General features: G+C 48.9%; 1 protein-coding gene across 5 annotated transcripts in view; it reads left to right on the top strand.

The window, feature by feature from the left end:
• The first annotated feature begins 2,234 nt into the window (after positions 1–2,234).
• The window catches only part of CBFA2T2 (CBFA2/RUNX1 partner transcriptional co-repressor 2), a 59,723-nt gene continuing 40,670 nt past the window's right edge, over positions 2,235–21,287 (top strand). For all 5 annotated transcript variants that reach the window (XM_059862313.1, XM_059862312.1, XM_059862311.1 and 2 more), the window contains exon 1: positions 2,235–2,341. In XM_059862313.1, the coding sequence (XP_059718296.1) occupies positions 2,314–2,341 (28 nt within the window). In that variant the 5' untranslated portion in view covers positions 2,235–2,313. The remainder of the gene's footprint in view (positions 2,342–21,287) is intronic.

Here is a 21,287-nt window from a genome sequence, read left to right as displayed (position 1 = left end):
CCCAGGCATTGTCCTGGGAAAGGCTGTGAGAAGATCAGAGAAAAGAATGAGAAACAATTCTTATCTCCACTTGCTGCAACTGTTGTTGTGAACATGCAGAATGTGTTATGGAGATTTGTTTATCAAAGGGTGATTTCTTAATTAGCCAATGGTGATGGTGTTTTAATTAAAGGACCAATTAGGTCAAAACTGTATTGGACTGTCTGTAAGGCAAAGGCTTTCTCAATAAATTATTGATTGATCAGCCTTCTGCAATCATGGAGTCGATGCTAATGATCACCCAGCCAGGGACATGGTGCTACGACACACCTGAGGGGCTGGGGCTGGGCTGGGCACAAACCTGTCTGTCCTCAGGTATTGTAACACTTTGGGGGGCACAGGTATTGTAAAACCTTTGGGGATGTGTGTACAGCTATTTTAACATCTTTTGGGGGTGTAGAGGTGTTTTAGCACCTTTGGGGATGTGTGTACAGGAATTTTAACATCGTTTGGGGGTGTACAGGTATTGTAACACCTTTGGGGATGTGTGTACAGGAATTTTAACATCTTTTGGAGGGGTACAGGTATTGTAACACCTTTGGGGATGTGTGTACAGGAATTTTAACATCTTTTGAGGTTGTATAGGTATTGTAGCACCTTTGGGATTATGTGTGCAGGTATTGTAACATCTTTTGGGGGTATACAGGTATTGTAGCACCTTTGGGGACATGTATAGAGGATTTTGAATAGCTTTTGGGGGTGTACAGGTACTGTAGCACCTTTGGGGATGTATGTACAGAATTTTGACATATTTTGGCGGTGTACAGGTATTGTAGCATTTTTGGGGTTGTGTGTGCAGGTATTTTAACAGTTTTTGGGGCTGTACAGATACTGTAACATCTTTTGAGGGTGTACAGGTATGATAGCTCCTTTGGGGAGACGCATAGAGGAATTTTAACATCTTTTGAGGGCATACAGATTCTGTAGCACTTTTGGGGATGTGTGTACAGGAATTTTTACAACTTTTGGGGATGTACAGATATTGTAACAGCTTCGGGGATATTTGTAAAGGTCTTTCAACATCTTTTGGGGGTGTACAGGAGTTTTAACATCTTTTGAGGATGTAGAGGTATTGTAGCACCTTTGGGGATGTGTATACGGGTATTTTAACATCTTTTGGGGGCATACAGGTACTGTAGCAGTTTTGGGGATGTGTGTACAGGAATTTTAACATCTTTGGGTGTACAGGTATTGTTACACCTTGAGGGGAGCCGGAGGGCTCTGGGGAGGTGGGGCATGTGGCCCACCGGCTCTGTGAAGGTTACACCCCACACCCTGCTGTAGCTCACCCCAAATGCCCGCCGAGCCCCTCCTGCCCTCCACACAACCCCCTGCCCTTCTCAGAGCCCCCTGCCCTCCTCAGAGCCCCCTGCGCTCTGCTGAGCCCCTCCTGCCCTCCTCAGAGCCCCTCCTGCCCTCCTCAGAGCTCCTCCTGCCCTCCTCAGAGCCCCCTGCCCTCCATTCGGCCCCTCCTGCCCTCCTCAGAGCCCCCTGCCCTCCTCAGAGCCCCCTGCCCTCCTCAGATCCTCCTGCCCTCCTCAGAACCCCCTGCCCTCCATTCGGCCCCTCCTGCCCACCTCAGAGCCCCTCCTGCCCTCCTCAGAGCCCCTCCTGCCCTCCTCAGAGCCCCCTGCCCTCTTCAAAGCCCCTCCTGCCCACCTCAGAGCCCCCTGCCCTCCTCAGAGCCCCCTGCCCTCCATTCGGCCCCTCCTGCCCTCCTCAGAGCCCCTCCTGCCCTCCTCAGAGCCCTTCCTGCCCTCCTCAGAGCCCCTCCTGCCCTCCTCAGAGCCCCCTGCCCTCCTCAGAGCCCCTACTGCCCTCCTCAGAGCCCCTACTGCCCTCCTCAGAGCCCCCTGCCCTCCATTCGGCCTCTCCTGCCCTCCTCAGAGCCCCCTGCCCTCCTCAGAGCCCCTCCTGCCCTCCTCAGAGCTCCTCCTGCCCTCCTCAGAGCCTCCTGCCCTCCTCAGAGCCCCTCCTGCCCTCCTCAGAGCCCCTCCTGCCCTCCTCAGAGCCCCCTGCCCTCCTCAGAGCCCCTCCTGCCCTTCTCAGAGCCCCCTGCCCTCCTCAGAGCCCCCTGCCCTCCATTCGGCCCCTCCTGCCCTCCTCAGAGCCCCTCCTGCCCTCCTCAGAGTCCCTCCTGCCCTCCTCAGAGCCCCCTGCCCTCCATTCGGCCCCTCCTGCCCGGCTCGGGGCGGGCCGGGGGAAGCCGCGCCCCCGCGCTCGTCACGACGAGGGCCGGGCTGGGCCGGGCAGGAGGCGCCGAGGATCCGGGCCATGGTGGGGATCCCGGGAAGCTGCCAGTGTAAGAGCCGGGAGCGGGGCACGGGCGGGAGGCAGCGCCAGGCTGGGCCGGGGGGAGCGGGCCGAGCCCCCGGAGCGGGCCGGGGGAGGGGGACCCGCGCTTTGTATCGCAGCTGTAATTGCACCTCTGATTAATTTGTGTTTCTCACGGTTCACTGTCCCGCAGTGTGGGCCTGGGGACCCCCAGCCGCAAGCCCAGCCCGCAGTGCCCGGGTTTGTGCGGGATTTCCAGGCTGGAGGTGTTTTGGAACAAGGGGCGCAGCCCCTCGGCGGGGCTGGGGCCGGCAGTGCCCGAGCGCGGTGCTGCAGCCAAAGCGGGCTTTGCACCCTCCTGGCACTGCCCGCATTGCCAGCCCAGCACCGGAACACCTCCGTGAGGTGTCTGGGACACTTTGTGGAAACACCCACAGTGAAAGAGCCACGGCAGAGCTGGGCACGAGTGTTTGCCCTGCTGCAAACTGCGTGCACGCAGCGACCCGCCACCCGTGTGTGCGAGTCCTGCGCACATAAATCCTGCTCGTAGCAGCAGCTCTCCTCCGTGGAGCTGGGAGCGTGGGTATCTTCAGCTCCATTTGTGTTAATTTCTCCAAAATCGCGGGTTTGTTGCCAGAAGTGTTGTGCCCCCTGGAAGCTTTGAGGTTGGCAGAAGAGCACGTGGTGCCTCTCACCGTGTTTCAGCTTCCTGAGAGTTTTTGTGGCCTGTGCTTGTTTGCCCACAATTGGGATGGAAATTGAGCCGTCCTGGATGGGGAGTGAGGTGCTGGATGGAGCCGGGATGTCTGTGTGTGCAATGGCCATCACACGTGGGCTGGATCACGGCCTCAGGGTGACTCTGTGGCTAAGCCATTGCTCAGGAAAGGGAGAAAAGCAGTTAAAAGCACATCCCAAAGCTCAGGAAATTCAGGAATCTTAAAATGAAGTGTGATTGCTCATAGGGAAGCAGTGTAAAGATAGATGCTGATGCTAATGTGGAAACCACTCAGAAAGCTGCATTCCCGATATGGAGAAGGAATTACCAAGTGACAGAAGTTGGTTTTATACTTTATGGTGCTGCTTACTGCAGAATGTGTGGAGATGATGGGGTGAGGCTGTTACCCCTTAAGGCAGTTGGAAATATGAGTCTGTGGAGGCGTGTGGAGTTTAGCCAGCCGGTGTCCCAGGTGCCTGGAGAGCGCCATGGTGGCAGAGCCGTGTCCACGTCCACGTGGCTTTGGAGAGCCTGGGCACCTGGCTCCTGACCTTCATCTTGTCAGCTCTGAAGAAAAGGCCCCACAGAAGGAGCTTGGCTGAGATCGTGTGCTTTAACCCTGCTGTCCAAAGTCTGTGCCCAGGCTCCTTTCCCCAGGCTCCCTTTGAAGTCACATCGGAAAAGCAGGCGCTGCTGAGGGTGATTCATCTCTCTAGTCTTGGACACCTCTCTCTGAATGAGACAAATTCCTCACTGGAGGTGCCTGGGCTTTTTCATTGACTGCAAGGGGAGTCCAGGAGAGCCTGGCTTAGGCTTTGGCAGTGAGGAGCTGGACGAAACAAATCCCACCCAGTGTGTCTGCTCGTGGTGCAGCTCAGTGGTGTGTGCAGAGGCTGGTCACATTCCCCCCCTGCTTCCCTCAGACTGAGCACAGGGAGGAGAGTCAGACCTTTGAAATCCTGCTAAAAATATTTGAAGCTAAGGGAGACACAGGGATCTTGTGCCTCCATCATGGCTTCAGGGTGGGTACGTGAAACCGGTTCCTCTCAGCTGGGACACTTTCTGCAACATGGGACAAGTTGTTTGAATATTTTATTGGATCCTGGCAGGAATGTATGGATGTCTACGTGGCTATTGAGTTTTGCAATATTAAAGCATGTCTGAAATTAGGAGGAAGTTCCTTCCTGTGAGGGTGGGCAGGTCCTGGCACAGGGTGCCCAGAGAAGCTGTGGCTGCCCCTGGATCCCTGGACGTGTCCAAGGCCAGGCTGGACAGGGCTTGCAGCACCCTGGAAGAGTGGAAGTGTCTCTGCCCATGGCATGGGGTGGAACAAGGTGATCTTTCAGGTTCTTTGCAGCCCAAACCAGACTGTTATTCTGTGATTAAGGCTTTTCATCTGTGTCCTGCTGACAGAACTGAGCAAACAATCACTGACCCTATGGTAGGAGAGGGTGAGGGTGCCTGGAATGCTTGGAGTGACTCAGTGGGAGATAAAGTGTAGTTTTTTATTCAGTTTCATGTGTCTGTGGCCCAGCATCCATTGGGGAATTCTAAGGATGAGCCTGGTGAGCCCTGCAGCTGCTTTATAAAGATAAGCACATAGATATGTGCTGTAGTTATCAGGACCTTTGTGGATAGATCAGGTGAGGATGCCCTGTTAGTGCCAGCTATTGAAGAGTGTAAACACTTGCAGAGACATCAGTCAGTTCTTGGGCCCAGTGTCAGCCCAAGAACACTGTTGGGGTTTATCAAAAAAGTGAATAATCTGCTGTAGACTCATCATTTTTATAAATCTAATCATCTGCATAGCCCAACGATTTCTGATTTTTACAGATCCTGGCAATGTCAGGAAGTTGCTTGATTTCTTTGGATGTTTGTTACAGGGAAGTGGATCAGTGCTCAGTGTGAAACTAACAGTGGGGAAGGAAAAAAGAAATGTGGGACTGCTTTGAAACTTTGGGATGTTCCATGTTCATGTAAGGCACATACTGGTTCTCATCAATATGCTCTTCTAACATGGGTATTTCTAATGGCCAGAAATTGAAATGCATCATTCAGTGACTTAGTCTTGATTTTCATATACTGTAAAATGAAAGGTTTGAGGTGTTCCTCTTCCTTTGTGCCAGTGTTCAGGAGAGTGAAATTAATTGAAGTTTTAAAGCAGTCAGAGAAAAGAAAAAGAGTTTTTTGATTTGCTGGCACTCTGAGGATCGAAAAGAGCTTGTACTTGGGGAAGGGCTTGTGGAGTTGACTCTGTTTGAAGCAGGACTGGAGTGGAATAGTGAGCAGAGTGCTTTCCATCATCCTGAGCTGCCAAGGAGTCACAGGCACCTCGAGAGGCTGCCATGAGCCACTGGAGAAGGGGGGAACTGCTCAGGTTTCCCTCTTGCTGGCAAGAATCAGAGATGAACTCTTCCCCTTCAGAAGGAGGAGGTTGCTGTGGGACCCAGAAAGGTGAGAAGTGAATCCACCTCTCCCTCTCTGATGTAAAAAGTCCCAGGGGAAGAGTTTCCACCCAGGCTGTGGATTTACCTGGAACTCTTCCAGAAAACCACCTTCCTGAGGACATTTGTCCAGCCAGTGTCTGGGGCTTAAAGCTTCTCCTGTGTCCCTGTCACCTTCCCATCTCTTTGTGCCACATCCTGAGTGTGTGCACAGCCTTGTTTGGTTCAGCTACAGACATATCCTGGACCTTTTTTTGTGCACTCTGGGTTAATCAGCCCTGTTCTTGGAAGTAAATTAAAATGTTCTTTACTCCATTTCATGAGAAAGCAGTACTAACTTCTACAGGTAACAACTTTTCTGGCACTCTGACTTCGAGGTCAAGTTCTGCACATTTTCCTCGATGACGTGCTTTGCACACTTGGGATAATTTAAAGGATCAGACTGTTCAGGCAGGGATTTCTCCAGTGTAGATTTGTGTTGGTATTTAAGGTAGGCATTGCTCATAGCCCTCAGCCTTGGGTTGCAAGGGTGTTTTCACAAGATACATGGCATGCTCTTGGCTTGGCTTTGGTGCCATAAGTGACACTTCAAAGCTCACTAAAAATGTTTGAAAAATATTACAGAATTCTCTCATTACTGGAAAATGCAGGATTAGCCTTTTTTTGCCTGTGGATATAAAATCATCAGACAAATACTTCATGAATGCTTGCAGACTTATTGTTGTAAGATTGGACTCGATAGACACACCAGTTTGTTTGCATCAATACCAGCTTCTCCTTGCTTATCTGTACTTTTTAATCCTCATGATCTCTTGGGAGTTGGCTTTCACTCCCTAGCAGTGCACCTGGTTGCTACAGCAGGAAGTTGCTCCAAATCTGTCACCTGACACGCTCCCACCTGGCCTTTGTGTGTGTTTGATCCCGCCTTTTCTGCCAGGAGGCAACAGGAGGAGGAGGAAAAAGAGGGATAAAGCCCTAAAGGAGATGAAATAAGGAGGCTGTATGCGTTTAGGGTGTGTGAGAGTGGGCTGGGGAGCGGGTGGCTGGGTCGAGTTGCTGGCACTGGTGGGACTGGGCTGGAGGCACACAGCAGGCTGGCAGCGCTGAGGAACCAGTCCAGGGACCCTTCCTGACCCCCACCTGGTCAGCAGAGACTCTTCAGTCACCTTAACAGCAGTGGTGAGCACACAAATGGGCCTGACAGCTCATTGCATCCCGGCTATCTTTTGTTTGTTGGCAAAAAACAAATATTTGCTTTCTACTTTAAAGCTGTGCATGTGGAGCCTCTCCGGATCTGGCTGCAGGTGTTGGATCAAACAGAGGTGGAGCAGTGGCTGTAGTGTGGGATGCAGCTGTAGGGTCACGCATGGTCCTTGGCAGGCAGAACTGCTGGTTGTCTGCTTGGAGCACAGGTAGCTTCCTTTTCTTAGGTGGGTATTGTGGCCTGCAGAATTTTGTGGCTGTATTCCTGAGATTGAGCACTTCCCTGGGTCTTGGCTAAGCAGAAACGTAATTTAACACCTTTTCAGAGTCTGGGGACAGCTCAGCCTGCGGCATTTCCAGGTGCAGATGAGATTAATTTGCTTATCTTAGTTGAGGGCAGGTAGTTGTGCAGGGGAGGTACCAAAGCCAGGATGTTAAAACACAAAGAAGTCAAAAGTTCCTCTGTTCCTCCCCCATTTGTGCAAGCTCGTTTGCATGAAAACACCAGTCTGGCAGATCTGCTGCAGGAGCCTTCCCTCCATCTCCTCCTCCTCCTCCTCCTTCAGGATTAGCTTTGTTGAGGGCCAAGAAGCCACCGATGAATTGTGACTGGAAAGCGCTGAACTTTGAGGGGAGATGAAAAAAGTCCCTCGAAGCATTTGCAGCCCTGGCAGCGGGTCCGCGGGTCGCTGATGGGGTTTATCCTCTGACATCATGAGGATCTCTGACATTTCTAGCTTAGAAACAATAACTGGCCTTATCCGTCGTCATGTTTTTCTAATTAAAGACAAAGCTTGGTAAATATTTTTTAAATGATTGAATTTCCCAAGTATGGAAAACACATGTCGGGAGTCAGGCTGGCTGCGTCCGACGCGCCTTTTCCCACCGCGTCCCTCGGAGCACGCAAGTGCAAATACAGATTTAGAGCTGTGGGTGACAGGTTTATCTGGGATGATTGGCAAGGATTTATAAACCAGGAGGGGATTTACTTTGCTCTCCCTCCCTCCTCTTCCCCCTTCTTCCCCCGCCTCCCCGACCCCCGTCTCAGAAATAGGAAATTGGGATCACATTAAACCCTAATTGGTTTGGCTCCAGCGCTGGTTCGGTGGCTGCCAAATAGTTAATTTATTGCGTGAGAGTTTGGCCATGTGTTGAGAGGCAAATTTGCTTGAAGCAAGGCATCTCTGTAAACTATACATCCATTCCTGTGCCAGGTCCTGTTTACAGCATCTCCAGAGTGGGGTGCAGGGGTTGCTTTCTGTGCCCATCCCAGCAGGACAGCGCAGGGGGACCCCACCTCCCTCACTCCTCTGCCAAAACACTTTCAGGAATTGTTGCCTAAAAGAGCTTAAAGTGGTTTTAGCTGGACTTGGCGCTCGACGTTTGGAAACTGCCAGCTAGATAAGACGTGGGAGGCTCTCAGGAGAATAAATGCATCTGTTTGGGAGATAGCAGCAGGCCTGGGCTGTCACTGCGGAGCGGGGCCAGGTGGGGAGTCCCCGGGGGTGGCAAGATGGCTTTTCCTGCATTGTGTCAGCAGGGCAAGTGGGAAGCTGGCATATCTGGCTGCCCCACTGAAGTCCTCCTCCTTCCTGCCCTTCTCCACGGTGGCTGTCGGACATCCCAGATTTGTTGTCACTTGCTCACGGACCCATGGCATCTAGTGGTGTTTGGCTCCTGTGAAGTTTTCTGGAAGATAGGCTCCAGAATAAGAGTTTGCAGAGCTTTGCAGGACAAGCAGCCCTTGCTGAGGCCATCACTGCCTTCCCCAGCACTTGACAGGGAATTATTTGGATTTGAGAGGATACTGCAGCCAGAGTTAAAGACTCACTGCTAGCACGTCTCTGGTGTGGAGTATGATTTGAAAGAGGCTGTGTAAGGAATAAATCCATGGCTGTGGCATTTTATTTCGTTCCTCGCTGAGTTAAATAACAAACTTTGTGTAAGTGAGCTGCTTCCAGCTCCGAGGCAACAGAATTATCACCGCCGTGCTCAGCAGAGCCCTTTCTGTGTCAGCTGCTATTTCCATTGTGAACTTGATACCTGAAGGCTCAATATTGTGACCCTTTAATTTTCAGCTGCCGAAACGTCCCCTGTGAGCTGGCTAAAGGGGAAGAGCTCGGAGGGGAACTTGCAATGGTTATGCAGTAGGAGCAGTGTGTTTCTTTGGGTATTTCTTAAGTGCTCAGTGTTTAGGAGAAATTGATAGGTAGTAGCAAAGCACATTTAGCAATACTTTTCTTTCTGTAGCTCTCGCTTCCTGGGATGTAATAAAATCCATTAAGTTCTATTTAAGATCAAAGGCCCAGTATAGTAATAGTTTTATTTGGATAATTATGGCTGTTCTACCAGTAATGAAAGTACTGCACACTTCCAAATACTGCAGTGTTTAGAGGGGTGCAGGTTGGCACAGCCAAATGTTTGCAAGTTCTGCTGAGGAGTCAGAGAGGTACCAGTTCAAAAAAACTTAGATCTAGCTGAGTCCCTGTAGGAAGGCATGTCCTGCCCACAGGTGCCACATTGGGCCATGCTGCCCTGGGTTTTCCAGCCATCCATGGAGGTGCAGCAGGGTTAGGCAGACCAGAAGGGGACAAATTGGGCAGGTATCAGAAGCAAATATGGTTTGTTTTGGAGAGAACCTTTTCATCCCCAGGTCTGAAGGTAGGTTCAACATTCAGCTGGGAGCAGCCACTCCCCACTTGTGCATCTCCTGCCTCGTTTGAAATGCAGCCACTTCTGGGATGAGCTGCTGTAATTACTTTAAAGCACATCGTACTTCCACCACTTTTGGCAGGAAGGAAGGAGGAATACTGTACTCCATCGCCAGACAAAATAGAAATCAACAATTGGGATTTTTCTCAAAGAGCAGATCTATCTTCTCTGCCATTAAACCCGAGTTGGATGGCAGCCTTGTACCCATTTTGCTTTCCCGGTGCGAGTGTGTCATTCTGCAGCTCACAGCCCGCGTTCATGGGAAGATTTAAAGCAGCAAATTCTAGCCAGGAATTCTTTCTAGCACTTTGCTTTCCTTCTGCTGTTTGCCTCCCTCTTCACACTACAGATGCTGATGGATCACCTTCCGTGGTGAGTAACGGGACACGCTGTACTTTAGTGGTGCTGGGAAAACAAGTGTGTGTCCTCAGGAATGTTCTTCCAGAGAGGCACTGCCTGTGTGACACAGCTCCTGCCCCGTGCTGCTCCAGGAGTGGCAGTGCCTTGTTCTTGTGGCTCCCCTATCAGTGACTGCAAATCAGCTCACACTGGAATTGTGTGTGCATCACCTGCATCCATTCACTGGTGTTTATTCAGCCCTCTGCTGAAGAACACCTGACTTCAGATTACTGCCCTTGGCCCACCTGAGTTTCCACATTCCACAGTACACTGGTGGTGTCCTTTTATCTCCCCAGGGGATGATTTTTTTCCGTGAAAGCTTGGTTTTCCCTCTTTATCTAGGCATGCTGAGCACCTAGAAGTTAATTTGATGGAATCTTCTGAGGGAGAGTCTTGGTTTTCCACTGCAGTGTTCCAAAAACATTCCCAGGTGCTTGTCTGTTTTCTTCTTGAATATTTGAATATTTGTCTTTTTTTTTTCCCTGTGTGGTAGTGATTTTAGCAAGAGGGAGAATAAAACCTCTTTGTGCATGTGAATAGGTAAATAACTAGAGCAGACAAACTGTTGAGCAGGTGATTTTTAGATATTTCTCAATTTGTCATCTACCAGTTTCATTTAAGTTTTCAATCACTGCAATTACTGTGTTCATCAGATTTTATTTCCCATTTAATAATTACAGCACTTTCCCTTGAGCCTTGTACCTCTAATTACGAAAGCTGAGTTTGAGATAAAACTAATGGAATTAAATTTGTTATGTTCTTATGGTAAAATTTGCTCAGAAAAAAACATTTGTAGGCTCTGTCTTTGCTCCTGAGCATTGTTTACCACATCTTGATGTGGGGTAAACAGCCCACATCAGGGCTGAGGACTTTTCTGGTGGCATAAGGACAGTAGAGCACCAAAGACTGGGATCTGATCCATGCAGGAATTCTTGTCTTCAGTCTCACAGGTACCAAACAACATAGTTTGGTTGGCACAGAATCTCCCCCTTTGCCCTTGTGCATGTGTAAGGATTGCCTCAGTTTCCACCAGCACTGCATTTTAACTGTCCTGCTGCTGCTCCTGCCGGTCTGAGGTGGCCCAGGAAGTTCTGGAGAACCTGGCAGTACCACTCAGAGCTGGTCCAGCTTCAGGTGGGCTCTGGGCAGGTGTGACCCCATCCCCATCAAGCTCTGAGAGCCTCTTCTGGTGAAGGACAAGCCAGGGGACAGCTCTCCCTGAGCACATGCAGCACACCAGGAGTTTGGATGTGCCCAAAAGGCCGTGCTGCTCCAAGCAGCAGCTCTGTGGATGGAGATGCACCTCTTCACACCTGTTTTATAACACAAGAGCAAAATATTCGGGGCATCTAAATAGTTTATGGCCTGACAAACAAATTCTGGCAGTGGGAGCACGAGTTTCCATCTCATTAAATTGTTGGCAAAGCCCTTGTAATTCCAGTCACTGATACAGCACAGGAATTATCCCTCAACACGACTGGTCGTGTCAGGTCAGAGCATCACTGCTTTTTCTCAGCAGTTGTGTGTTTGTACTTGAGGGGAAAAGAAAGTGTTGAAATGTCAATTCATTGGGCTCTTCTCTGGAGCTGGAGCAAGGTCTTGTGAGGTCAGAAAAAAGTGTTTGTGGATTTCTACACCTAAATTGTAATGAGGGATTGTTCTCAAATAGTTTTTTTAGGTTTTGTGGGGGTTTTTTTGTTTTGTTTTTGTTTGTTTGTTTGTTTGTTGTTTTTGTTTTTGTTTTTTTTTTTGGTCATACAAAACCTGACACAGATTCCTAGTTTGGCAGAGGCTCTGAGGTTTATCTTGGAGCTCAGCAGCTGCACTGCAGCCCAAGACACAGTTCCTGACATCTCCCAGCTCTCTGTTGGGCTGTAGGAAATTACTGGACCTTTGGAGCCCCTGACTTGGAGCAGGTCAGCTACATCGTGGCCATTCCCATTTGGGGAAGTGTGCTGTGAGCTGGAGAAAAGGAGTGGGAGATGTCGGTGTCCTCTGGCTCCTGTGGCAGGCAGAGGATGAGGTATTTTGTTGAAGGAGTGGCACACATGTCCAGAGGCATGGGAAATTTGCCTCCAGCACTGTTAAAGATTTTATGGTGTCTTGCAAGCAAGAGGGAGCAGTTTGCTCTCCCTGCCACGTGTTACCTTCCACAGCTTTGAGACAGCCACATGCAAAATTCATTTTAGAGGTTGGTCATCCAGTCCCAGAGACTAAGGAATGTTGTAGTAGGGCTTTTATAAGATTTATATGCTTTATCAGAAGTCCTATAGTTTTCTCATTAAAGCAGGATTATCCTGCTGGGATTAGCTGTTCTGCATGGGTGAGGAAGACAGGCACTCTGCATTTTCATAGTGAGATGCACTGAGGAACAGGAGAGCAGGGGGGCCCAGGGATGCAGGTGTTTGGAAACGGGACCCGAGAGGGGCTTTTACAAATGTCTGCTTGATTTGACTTGACTCCTGAACACGTGGGAGAATGGCAGCAGGCTGCACCTCCAGCACTTCTTAGCATCCAAATATCCCAGTCCTGAGACTCCTCCTGGCATTTAACAGCCTCCTCAGTGCAAACCTCAGGGAGTGAATTTGCAGCTTTTCCATATGCCGAAACAAACAGGCAGGGAAACCTTTTAATTTGCACAAGGATCTTCTACAGTCGATACAAGTTGACCCTGCAGGCTTTCTGGAACTGATTCCTGTCACTTTGGCCTTGCAAGATTTAATTTAACCCTTAAATTATCTCCTTTTCCCCCAACATTTTATTACATAGATTCCCAGAATGGTTGGGTTGAAATGGACCTTAAAGCCCATCCTGTTCCAAACCCCTGCTGTGAGCAGGGACTCCTTCCCCTATCCCAGATTGCTGAGAGCCCATTACAACCTGGCCTTGAGCATTTCTCATGGATTTTTTTTTTTTTTCCTGTGTGACTGCAATACTGAATTTAGCTCAGATCACTTGAAAATTACTGCTAAGTAACAAACAGCTTCTTTTGCTGGTTCTTTGGTGACCATAAATGTCTGCAGTCAGTTGGGAGGTGGGTTTGGTTTTTTTTAATGCACTGTCTGCCTTTCCAGTTTGTAGTCTTATATACCCTTGTGTTCTTAATATAAATATTGCCATCACTGAGCAATAGAAGGAGGAAAATTGTGCAAAGAAATGCTGAAGCAGCACTGCTCACCAGGTAGTTGTAAGACACTGCTGCTTAGTTGTAAGGAGTCTCCAAGAAGAATGAACTTTTGGACTAAAAGCCTGCTCAGACTGCAGTATTGACTTGAACAGGGATGTTACTTGATGTGACTGCTGTAAACATCCCTTAAAAAACAGCCTTAGTACTTCTCTTGCTCTGCTCATCATGACATTCCCTACAGGATGAGTATTTGTCAAATGTTTTTCTAGAGAAGTGAATTTCCAAGTATTCACCAGGTCAGACATCAGCAGTGAACAGGAGAAGGGTCTTCCTTCCCCTGTCCCAGGGGAGCCTCCTGCCAGCCTGGAGCCCATCAGGGACCTGGGCACATCACAGCTCCTGTGCTGGTTGGGTTGGTGCAGCCCAAAGCTGGTGTGTGAGAAATGCTGCTGTTGTACAGGTACAGTCAGTGGAGCTTCCAGTGGTGGTCTACTCTGAGTAGGATTTAGCACTCCTTTCCACATCTTCAGGAGGTTTTTGGTGGCTGGTCATTGCAAAGCTGCCCAGCTGAGCTTTTCAGGTTCCCTGGGCTCAAGGGGAGCAGATTATTAACCACAAACACAGCACTTCAAACGCTGATAAGGCCTTAAATGGGGCAGGAGCTGCTGTAGCTGTGATCTCCCCCTGCAAGCAGGGCAGGGCTGTGGCTCACCAGGTGTTTGCCTTCAGCTGCAGCTGCTCCATCTGCAGACCCAGGTGGAGACGTTTGGGCCATGGGGAAAACACAGCTGGGAGAAGTTAAGAGCAGCCCTGGGAGGGGCTGGCTCACCTGGGCAGAGCACACCCCAGAGCAGGCTCCGGGCAGTAAACTCAGCTTCACCGTGGCCACAGCCCTGGGTAGCATTAATCAAATGAAGAGGAAGTAAATGTGTTTGAGCTGCTTTAGTTTTGTTGGGTTTCCCCCCCCCAGTAGTCACAGCCAAATCAAATTAGCTCTTCCCAGAATGCTGCAGTTTAACTGCCTCTGCCATCAACTCCAACCCCACTTTAGAGGAGCTTTGCTGATGAATCTCTCTTTTTTATCTCCTGCTCCAGGTTTTTATTGTTGGGTTTTTTTTTTTTAAGTCGTCTCTTTCTTTTTCTTTTCCCTGAGGTTTTCTTTTTCTTTTAGTGTATCTCATGGTGTAAAAAATGAAGATTTTGATGACTTTTGAATTTTCAAGTTTAGTAAATCTGAGGTTTGGATTGAAGGTAATTATTTTCTTGTTTTTTCCCCTCTGTGCATGGAAATTAACTTCACCATACAGATGTTTAAGTTCTTCTGGCTCTTGAAGTTGTCTGAACAAGTATGTCCAGGGTGTGGGGTAGAAGACACCTGCCTGCTTTGATGGGATGTTTTCAGCAAATGTACCTTTCAACCTATTGCAAAATCTTCCCTTTGAGCTCCCATCCTCCTACACAGGGATGGTGACACCTGGATGTGAAAAGCTTGAATCCAGGGCAGGCAGCTCCTCACTAATGGCTTCCTGATAAGGACTCAGGGTGGAAAAATAAGTTTTGGGACCTTTGCATGATACTCTCCTCCCCATCTCTCTGATTCTACTGGGAATTTTGTTCTTAGTGCTGCTGGTTGGTGTGAAAAGAGCTCAAATACCCAGGGAATGAGTGGAGATGTGCAGCTCTGGGGGAGGGGGATCACCCTAAATCTATGCTGGGGACAGCTGTGGTGGTGTTGGAAGGACCTGATGGCTGCACCAGTTCTGAGTTTCCTCTTCAGCTCAGTTTTTTCAATCTTCTGCATGTTAAATCCTGGAAGTTGGTAAGGCTGGGTGGGTTGAGTGCTTTGTCAGCTTGGTTTTCTCCAGCCCTTTGTCTAGGGAGAAGCTGAGTGTGGCTTTTTGAGACTTGGTTTTCTGTACCTGTTGTGTGTTGTTGAATGAGTTTGTGACAGAAGGATCTTGTGACTGCATCATCCTTCTGTTGGAAAATGTCCATCTGTTGAGACAGAAACTTTCCTGGGGAGCTGTGTGTTCTCTCTCAGGAGATCAGATACCACCCTAAGGATTCCATAGCTGTCTTTGCTAAACTGTACAGCGTGGCCTAAATAAATATTTAGGTCTTTGGCATCCTGGTAGAACTCTGGCTGCTTGACCTTTGGCTGTCCTCATGTCCTCTTGTTTTGTGTAATTTTGGAACAAATATTTGGGTTTTTTGTTTGATTTCAGTTTTGGTTTTTGGTGGGGTTTTTTTGTTTGTTTAATATTTAATAACCATATGAAAGGGGAAGATTTTAAATCCAGGTTTCACAAGATAGGGCTGTTCAGGCCCAGGGCTCCAGTTTGTGAAGGCAATAAACAATGTCCTCAGCTCCATCTGGGGCTGAGCATGGATGGATGCTGGTGGGTCCTGGTGGATCAGCAGCACCACCAGACACGCTGTGGTCCCATTAATGCCTTTACTGGGAGAGGAGGGCCCACCCCAGTGTGACCAGCTGAGCTTGGCTGTGACTCCTGGAGGAACAGTGTAATGGGAATGACAGAAGAGTTGGGCCAGAAGAGAAAAATTCATGTTAGCCTGAATATAGCTTTTCATCCTCTTAAAATTCTTCTGCTTCTTTGAAGTGTGAATCCCAGATGCTACAAAAGTATTTTTCCAGACACGGCTGTGCTGTCTTGCTGTGCATTTTCCACCAAATTGCTGAATTACTGTTCTCCTTCTGGTCTTCAATTTTTTTTTTTTTTTCCATAGCTTTATCTATTTGTCTGTATGTTTTACATGGCCAAAACTCATTCCTGTCTCCCATACCCATCTGAGCACTCCCCCACGAGGCAGCATTCCCACCAGGCTGTGGTGGAGGACAGGAATGCTGGCTTTTTTTCCAGGAAACTTGTAAACACGAACTTCCTGTTGACACGAGCTGTAAATCTGCAAATAGGCTCTGCTTCCGGCAGGAGGGGAAGGTAATAAAATTTCAGGTCCTTGTTCACTGTGCCTGGTCCTCCTTGAGCTGCATCCAAACACTCCAGAGCACAGAGAACCTGCTGATTGCTCTGTACCTCTGGAAATGAGTCTTTCCTTTGATTTTTTTTCTCCTTCAGGCACCCAAACAGATGCAATGCTAATAGAAGCCAGTTGGAGAATGTCAAAACCCTGATGACTCCAAAATGATGCTTGTTTTCCCCTTTCCTTTCTCACTGCCTCTCCCACCACTGAGCTGATCTTCAGTTTTGGGGAGTTAACTCTGTCTTACATCCACACCAGGCATTTTGGGACAATGAGCTGGCCAAAATCTGGCAGCTATTGCCAGAGCACACCATTAAATTCCCCCTGGCACACATTTTTGGGAGGCTGATGCATGCTCTAATTCTGGGAGGGTAACAGGTAGCAGACACCTGGGCAGGTGGCTGAGCTTGCTCAGCAGATTCCAGTGGTTGGGAGGGCAGTGATGATTTTCAGGATCAGCTGTTGGGGCTGCTGAGGCAGATGAGGAGCCTGGAGATGGTGGAAGCAGAGTGGAGAAGGGAATCAAAAATATGGCAAAAAAGAGATTAAAAGCATGGTGTGGAAACAAAAAGGATACAAAAAGCAAGAAGTGGTTACAGGACGTGGCAACAAGGAGCACCAGGCAGGGGCAACCTCCTGAAGGGAGGCTGTAGACAGGTGGGGTTGGTCTCTTCCACCAGGCAGCACTGACAGAACCACAGTCTCAAGCTGTGGCAGGGAATGTAGGTTGGATATTAGGAAGAAATTTTTCACCGAGAGAATAATAATAAAGTACTGGAATGCTCTTCCCAGGGAGGTGGTAGAATCACCATCTCTGGATGTGTTTAAAAACAGACTGGCCATGGCACTTGGTGCTATGGTCTGGTTGAGGTGTTAGGGCACAGGTTGGACTCAGTGATCTTGGAGATCTCTTCCAGCCTCGTTATTCTGTGATTCTGTGTGTGATAAAAGGAGAGCCTGGATGGAGGCTGGTCTCTCTTAATAAGCATCCCATGAATGAATCTCCTGTGCTGTGGCCGGTGTCCAGCCCTGTCCCCTGAGCTCCCCGCCCGCCGGCCGGGCTGGCTCTGCCTTGGCTCCGTGCCCTGCCGAGCGCTGCGGCCGCGATGGGAGGCACATGGCAGCGGTGAAAGGGGAGCCTCTCGCCGCCCTGAGCCTGGGTGGGCGTGCTGGGCCTTTCGTAAACTAATAGCTCCCAGCAGTGCTCCTAAATCAGACTTTGTGGAGCCGGGAGCGCAGCGCTGGAATGCCGGGCCAGGCGCAAAGGGCTGCGCTGGGCTCTTTCTTCTTTTTGCTCCCCCCAAAGGCAGCGCTTGTTAGGTCTAAAGGGTCAGCGGGAGAAGGGAGCTGGCAAAGAAAAATGGGGGAAAAGTAAACGGAGGAAAAACTAGCAAAAAACCACGTTTGAAATGTGGTTTTTGTGATTGGTTGAGGCTGGAAGGAACGGAACCCTGCTCGGTGCTAAAGTGGGATGCTACTGGGGAGCCTTGCTTGAAATGCACAGCTGGTGGTTTGCTGGGTGTAATGAACAAAACAACTTAGGATTTTTTCTTTTTTTTAAGGGAGATGGGAATTTGGATATTTTTAATCAAGGTTACCAGGTTAGTGACAACTAATTAATGAGAAAAGAACCCTCCTTGGGTGGCTGTGTGGTGGGGAGGTACTCTGCTCCTTTCCTCCTCTCAAGCACTGGGAAAGGAGCAGAGCCCCAGCAGCCCTCACAGATAAGGGCCTGGAACAGAGAGAAGCTGAGGGTGAAATTGGGGGAAAAAGGAGCCTGAGATAAAGAAGGAAAAGCTCTTTCTGTTAAAAGAGCCTGAGATAAAGGAAAAGCCATTCTCAGGGGAAGAGCCAGAGCTTGTGGCAGGGAAGGCACCAGTTGGAAGCAAACTGGGATGTAGTGTGGCTGCTGTAGGGAAGGGGCTTGGGATCCGTTACCTGCATTTTATTGCTCACAGTGATGCCTGGGATGAGGGAAAAACCCCAAATTGTCCTGCTTTGTTAGGCTTTAACCTGTGATTTCTTAACTGTAAATGGTCTTCCACATCTGGTGGTGAGAGCACTGGGAGCCTGGAGTAGGGTACCTGATCCAGGACACAGCTCTCAAAGCCACCACCTCCCCTGAAAAAGGGAGGATTTTGGCTTCCAAAGCTTATCTGCACCATAAACAGGTGCTAAAGAGGATGGTCCTGAAAGGAGTGAGGCAAAACTGTCTGATGTAGACAGGAAATTGGGTTTTCTACAGTAGGGGGGAGGGTGGCTGAGAGCTGCAGCAGAGCTCCAGCCAGAGCTTCCAGTGCCAGGAAAGCTCCTGGTCTGGGTGTTGGGCAACTAAAGTTGAGAATCACTGAAATGACAATTGGAGGGGAGTGGATGTATGTATTTGAACAAATCTCTGTAATCAAATGGCGCTGCTATTGACCTGGAAAATACTGTCAAGCTGCAGGGCTGTTGGACTAGAATTAATCCTCTGCAGGCTGGATTTTACTCTCTCTCCAAATAGGATTACTCATTTTTTCCATATTTCTGTGTTTGGTTTAAATACCCGTGACAGCTACAGAAGCTTGGATTTCTAATCAGAGCAAGGGTGTTAGATTTAGGAATTGGTTTGTTGTTTTGGAGGGGATATTTTTGCATAGGACATCAGTTCCTGCATGTTTTTTCTTTACCTATGTGGCTACAGGAATAAAGCATCATGTGCTTAGGTGATGTGTGTCCCCTCCCTTAATGTGTGGCCAGGGGTAGTTTCAATAACTTCCTCAGATTGTGCTTAATTCCTTGTTGCATCTTTGCTCCCCCTCATTGTTTTGGGGATTTTTTTGGCAATGTCTGATTGTGGATGTTCTGGGTGTAAAATTCTTCCAGCTCAGTTAAGGCAAACTTTTAATTTGTTTTTTCCCCTCTCTGAGGAGGCTTAAAATTTCACAAAAGCCAAACACTGCTCATGTTCACTCCTGAAGGTGGCAATGTGTTGGGATTTGGATTTTGTTGAGGGCTGGAGCTCTTCTGCTCTGGGGAAAGGCTGGAGATGTCCAGCCTGGAGAAGAGAAAGCTCCAGGAAGACCTTAGAGCCTTTTCCAGTGCCTAACAGGGCTCCAAGAGAGCTGGAGAGGGACTTGGGACAAGGATCTGGAAGATCTGGGTGTGCCTTAGCATGGTGAGACAGGATTTTAGGATGGAATTGTTCTCTGTGAGGGTGGGCAGGCCCTGGCACAGGGTGCCCAGAGCAGCTGGGGCTGCCCCTGGATCCCTGGAAGTGTCCAAGGCCAGGTTGGATGGGGCTTGGAGCACCCTGGGACAGTGGGAGGTGTCCCTGGCAGGGAGTGGAATAAGATGAGCTTTAAGATCCCTTCCAACCCAAACCTTTCTCCACGATTCTGTGACAAATTAAGCTTGTTAACATAATCTGCCGTGTGCTAATTCAAATAATGGATGTATTGAAAAGAGGATGTTTGTTAAATGTGATAAATTTGCCAGGAATGGAGAGGTCTAAATCTGTTTTGGGGGTTGAGCTTGAACTCAAGTCACTGAGTGTCCCTTGCAACCCCACCAGCATTGCTTCAAAGGGAGCAGTCCCTTCTTGGCTCCACTGTCTTGTAAGGCATAAAGAAGGCAATAAAATGTTTGACTTTCCTGCCAGACCTGAGCCTGGAGGAGGAGGAGGATCCCAATTGGTTTCCATCAGATTCCAGTTAGCATGAATTTACGGTTTCTACTTAGCCTGATAAATGGCTTTGGCTGCCTTAGTGCATTTGGATTTATTTTTCTGTGCGATGGAAAGTGGTCAGCTTAAAAAGGCAAAGCTTTCCAGGGTTGCCTTGAATTCAAGTGAAGCTTCTTTCTGAGGTAAGAACACAGCAGGCAAAAAATAAATCTGAGACACATCATGAACTATCTGTGGAATAGCAGAGAAATCAGAAGCAGTTTGGGTCTCTTGTGCTCGCTGTGGCAATGGGCTGTGATAGGCATAAAAATTCCACTGCAAACTGGAAAAATTCTTCAGATTTCCTTGCTTTCCTCAGAAACCACACTGAGCAGCAGGTATCAATAGCTCCCAGTGTTCAAAGTTTGCTTGCATCGTTCTTTCCATGGAACATTCCCAGGAGAAGAAAGCAGAAGCAGATTAGCATGATGAGCTGGGGAAAGAAGTTCTCCCCATGCTGCCTGCACTTCTGCTTCCTTCCACTGTGTTGGTGATGTCTGGGCTACAAAATCTGCTTTAATGCATATTTAGGAGCAGACAAGCCTCTTGGGAACAGTGAGAGAGGTCAGTAGATGGCATGTGGATGGACTTCTCATCCCAGGTTGGATAGGGGTTGGAGCAACCTGGAGCCCTGGCACAGGGTGCCCAGAGAAGCCCCTGGATCCCTGGCAGTGTCCAAGGCCAGGCTGGACAGGGCTTGGAGCAGCCTGGGACAGTGGAAGGTGTCCCTGCCTGTGGAAGGGGGTGGGATGAGATTAACTGTAAAGTCCCTTCCAACCCAAACCACTCTGGGATTTTGTGATTCTATACTTCACAGGCCTGCCTCTGCCAGTGGTGAGCTCAGGGATGAGCTTAGGGGTAGGTCATGGTTTGGGTGAGCTGAGGATCATACGTAAGACACGATCCACAAGCCTTTCAAAGAAGGTTTGGCAATGGCTTCCACTCAGAGCACCCTGGTGTCCATAGTTTTTATACCTGGAGAACCCAAAAGCCCACATCTATCTTTCTTACTCTCATGGTGAGCTATGAGGTCTGGCTTATTCCTGCCTCCCTAGCAAGAAGTGGGGATGTCTTCTCTGAGGATGGCAGGGTTTTAGATACTGGGCTGTGAGCACAGTGACAAAGAGTTCTGTGCCTTTTCATAAAGGTTTATAAAGTCGTTGTAACTATACTTAAAATACTTGCAGTGACCTGAGTTCTTGACATTTCAAAGTGCTTTAGGTTGTAAAAACATTGAAGAGATTTATTGAGGCCTGGTTGACAAAGGGTAGTTAGAACCCAGTTGTCACATTTGTGGACAGCTTTTGTTTGTATGAAGCGTTACAAGCTGTTCAGGTCCTTAAACTGAAATATGGTTAAAAAAGCAGGCAAGAGAACACCTCATGCTGGTTACCTATTTCACATAAAGCTCCTTTATCCCAACCCCAGGATGTTCCCTGTGTCTTTTGCGGGTACTTCTCTTATGGCTTTGACCCAAAGACCTGACAGGTCCCAGGTGGCATCTCCTGAGCATCTGCTGTTCATCACAGAGCATCCCCCCCTCTGTCACACTCAGACCAAAGTCAGCTTTTGGGCTGCTGGGGATGGTGGCACAGGGCAGCACAGGGAACAGCAGTGTCTGATGCTGGATTCTTAACACTGGGAGCACAGGGCTGCATCCATCTGCCT

This window comes from Haemorhous mexicanus, chromosome 18 (genome assembly GCF_027477595.1).
Source record: "Haemorhous mexicanus isolate bHaeMex1 chromosome 18, bHaeMex1.pri, whole genome shotgun sequence".
NCBI lineage: Eukaryota > Metazoa > Chordata > Aves > Passeriformes > Fringillidae > Haemorhous > Haemorhous mexicanus.
This window is presented reverse-complemented; position numbering and strand designations above follow the sequence as displayed.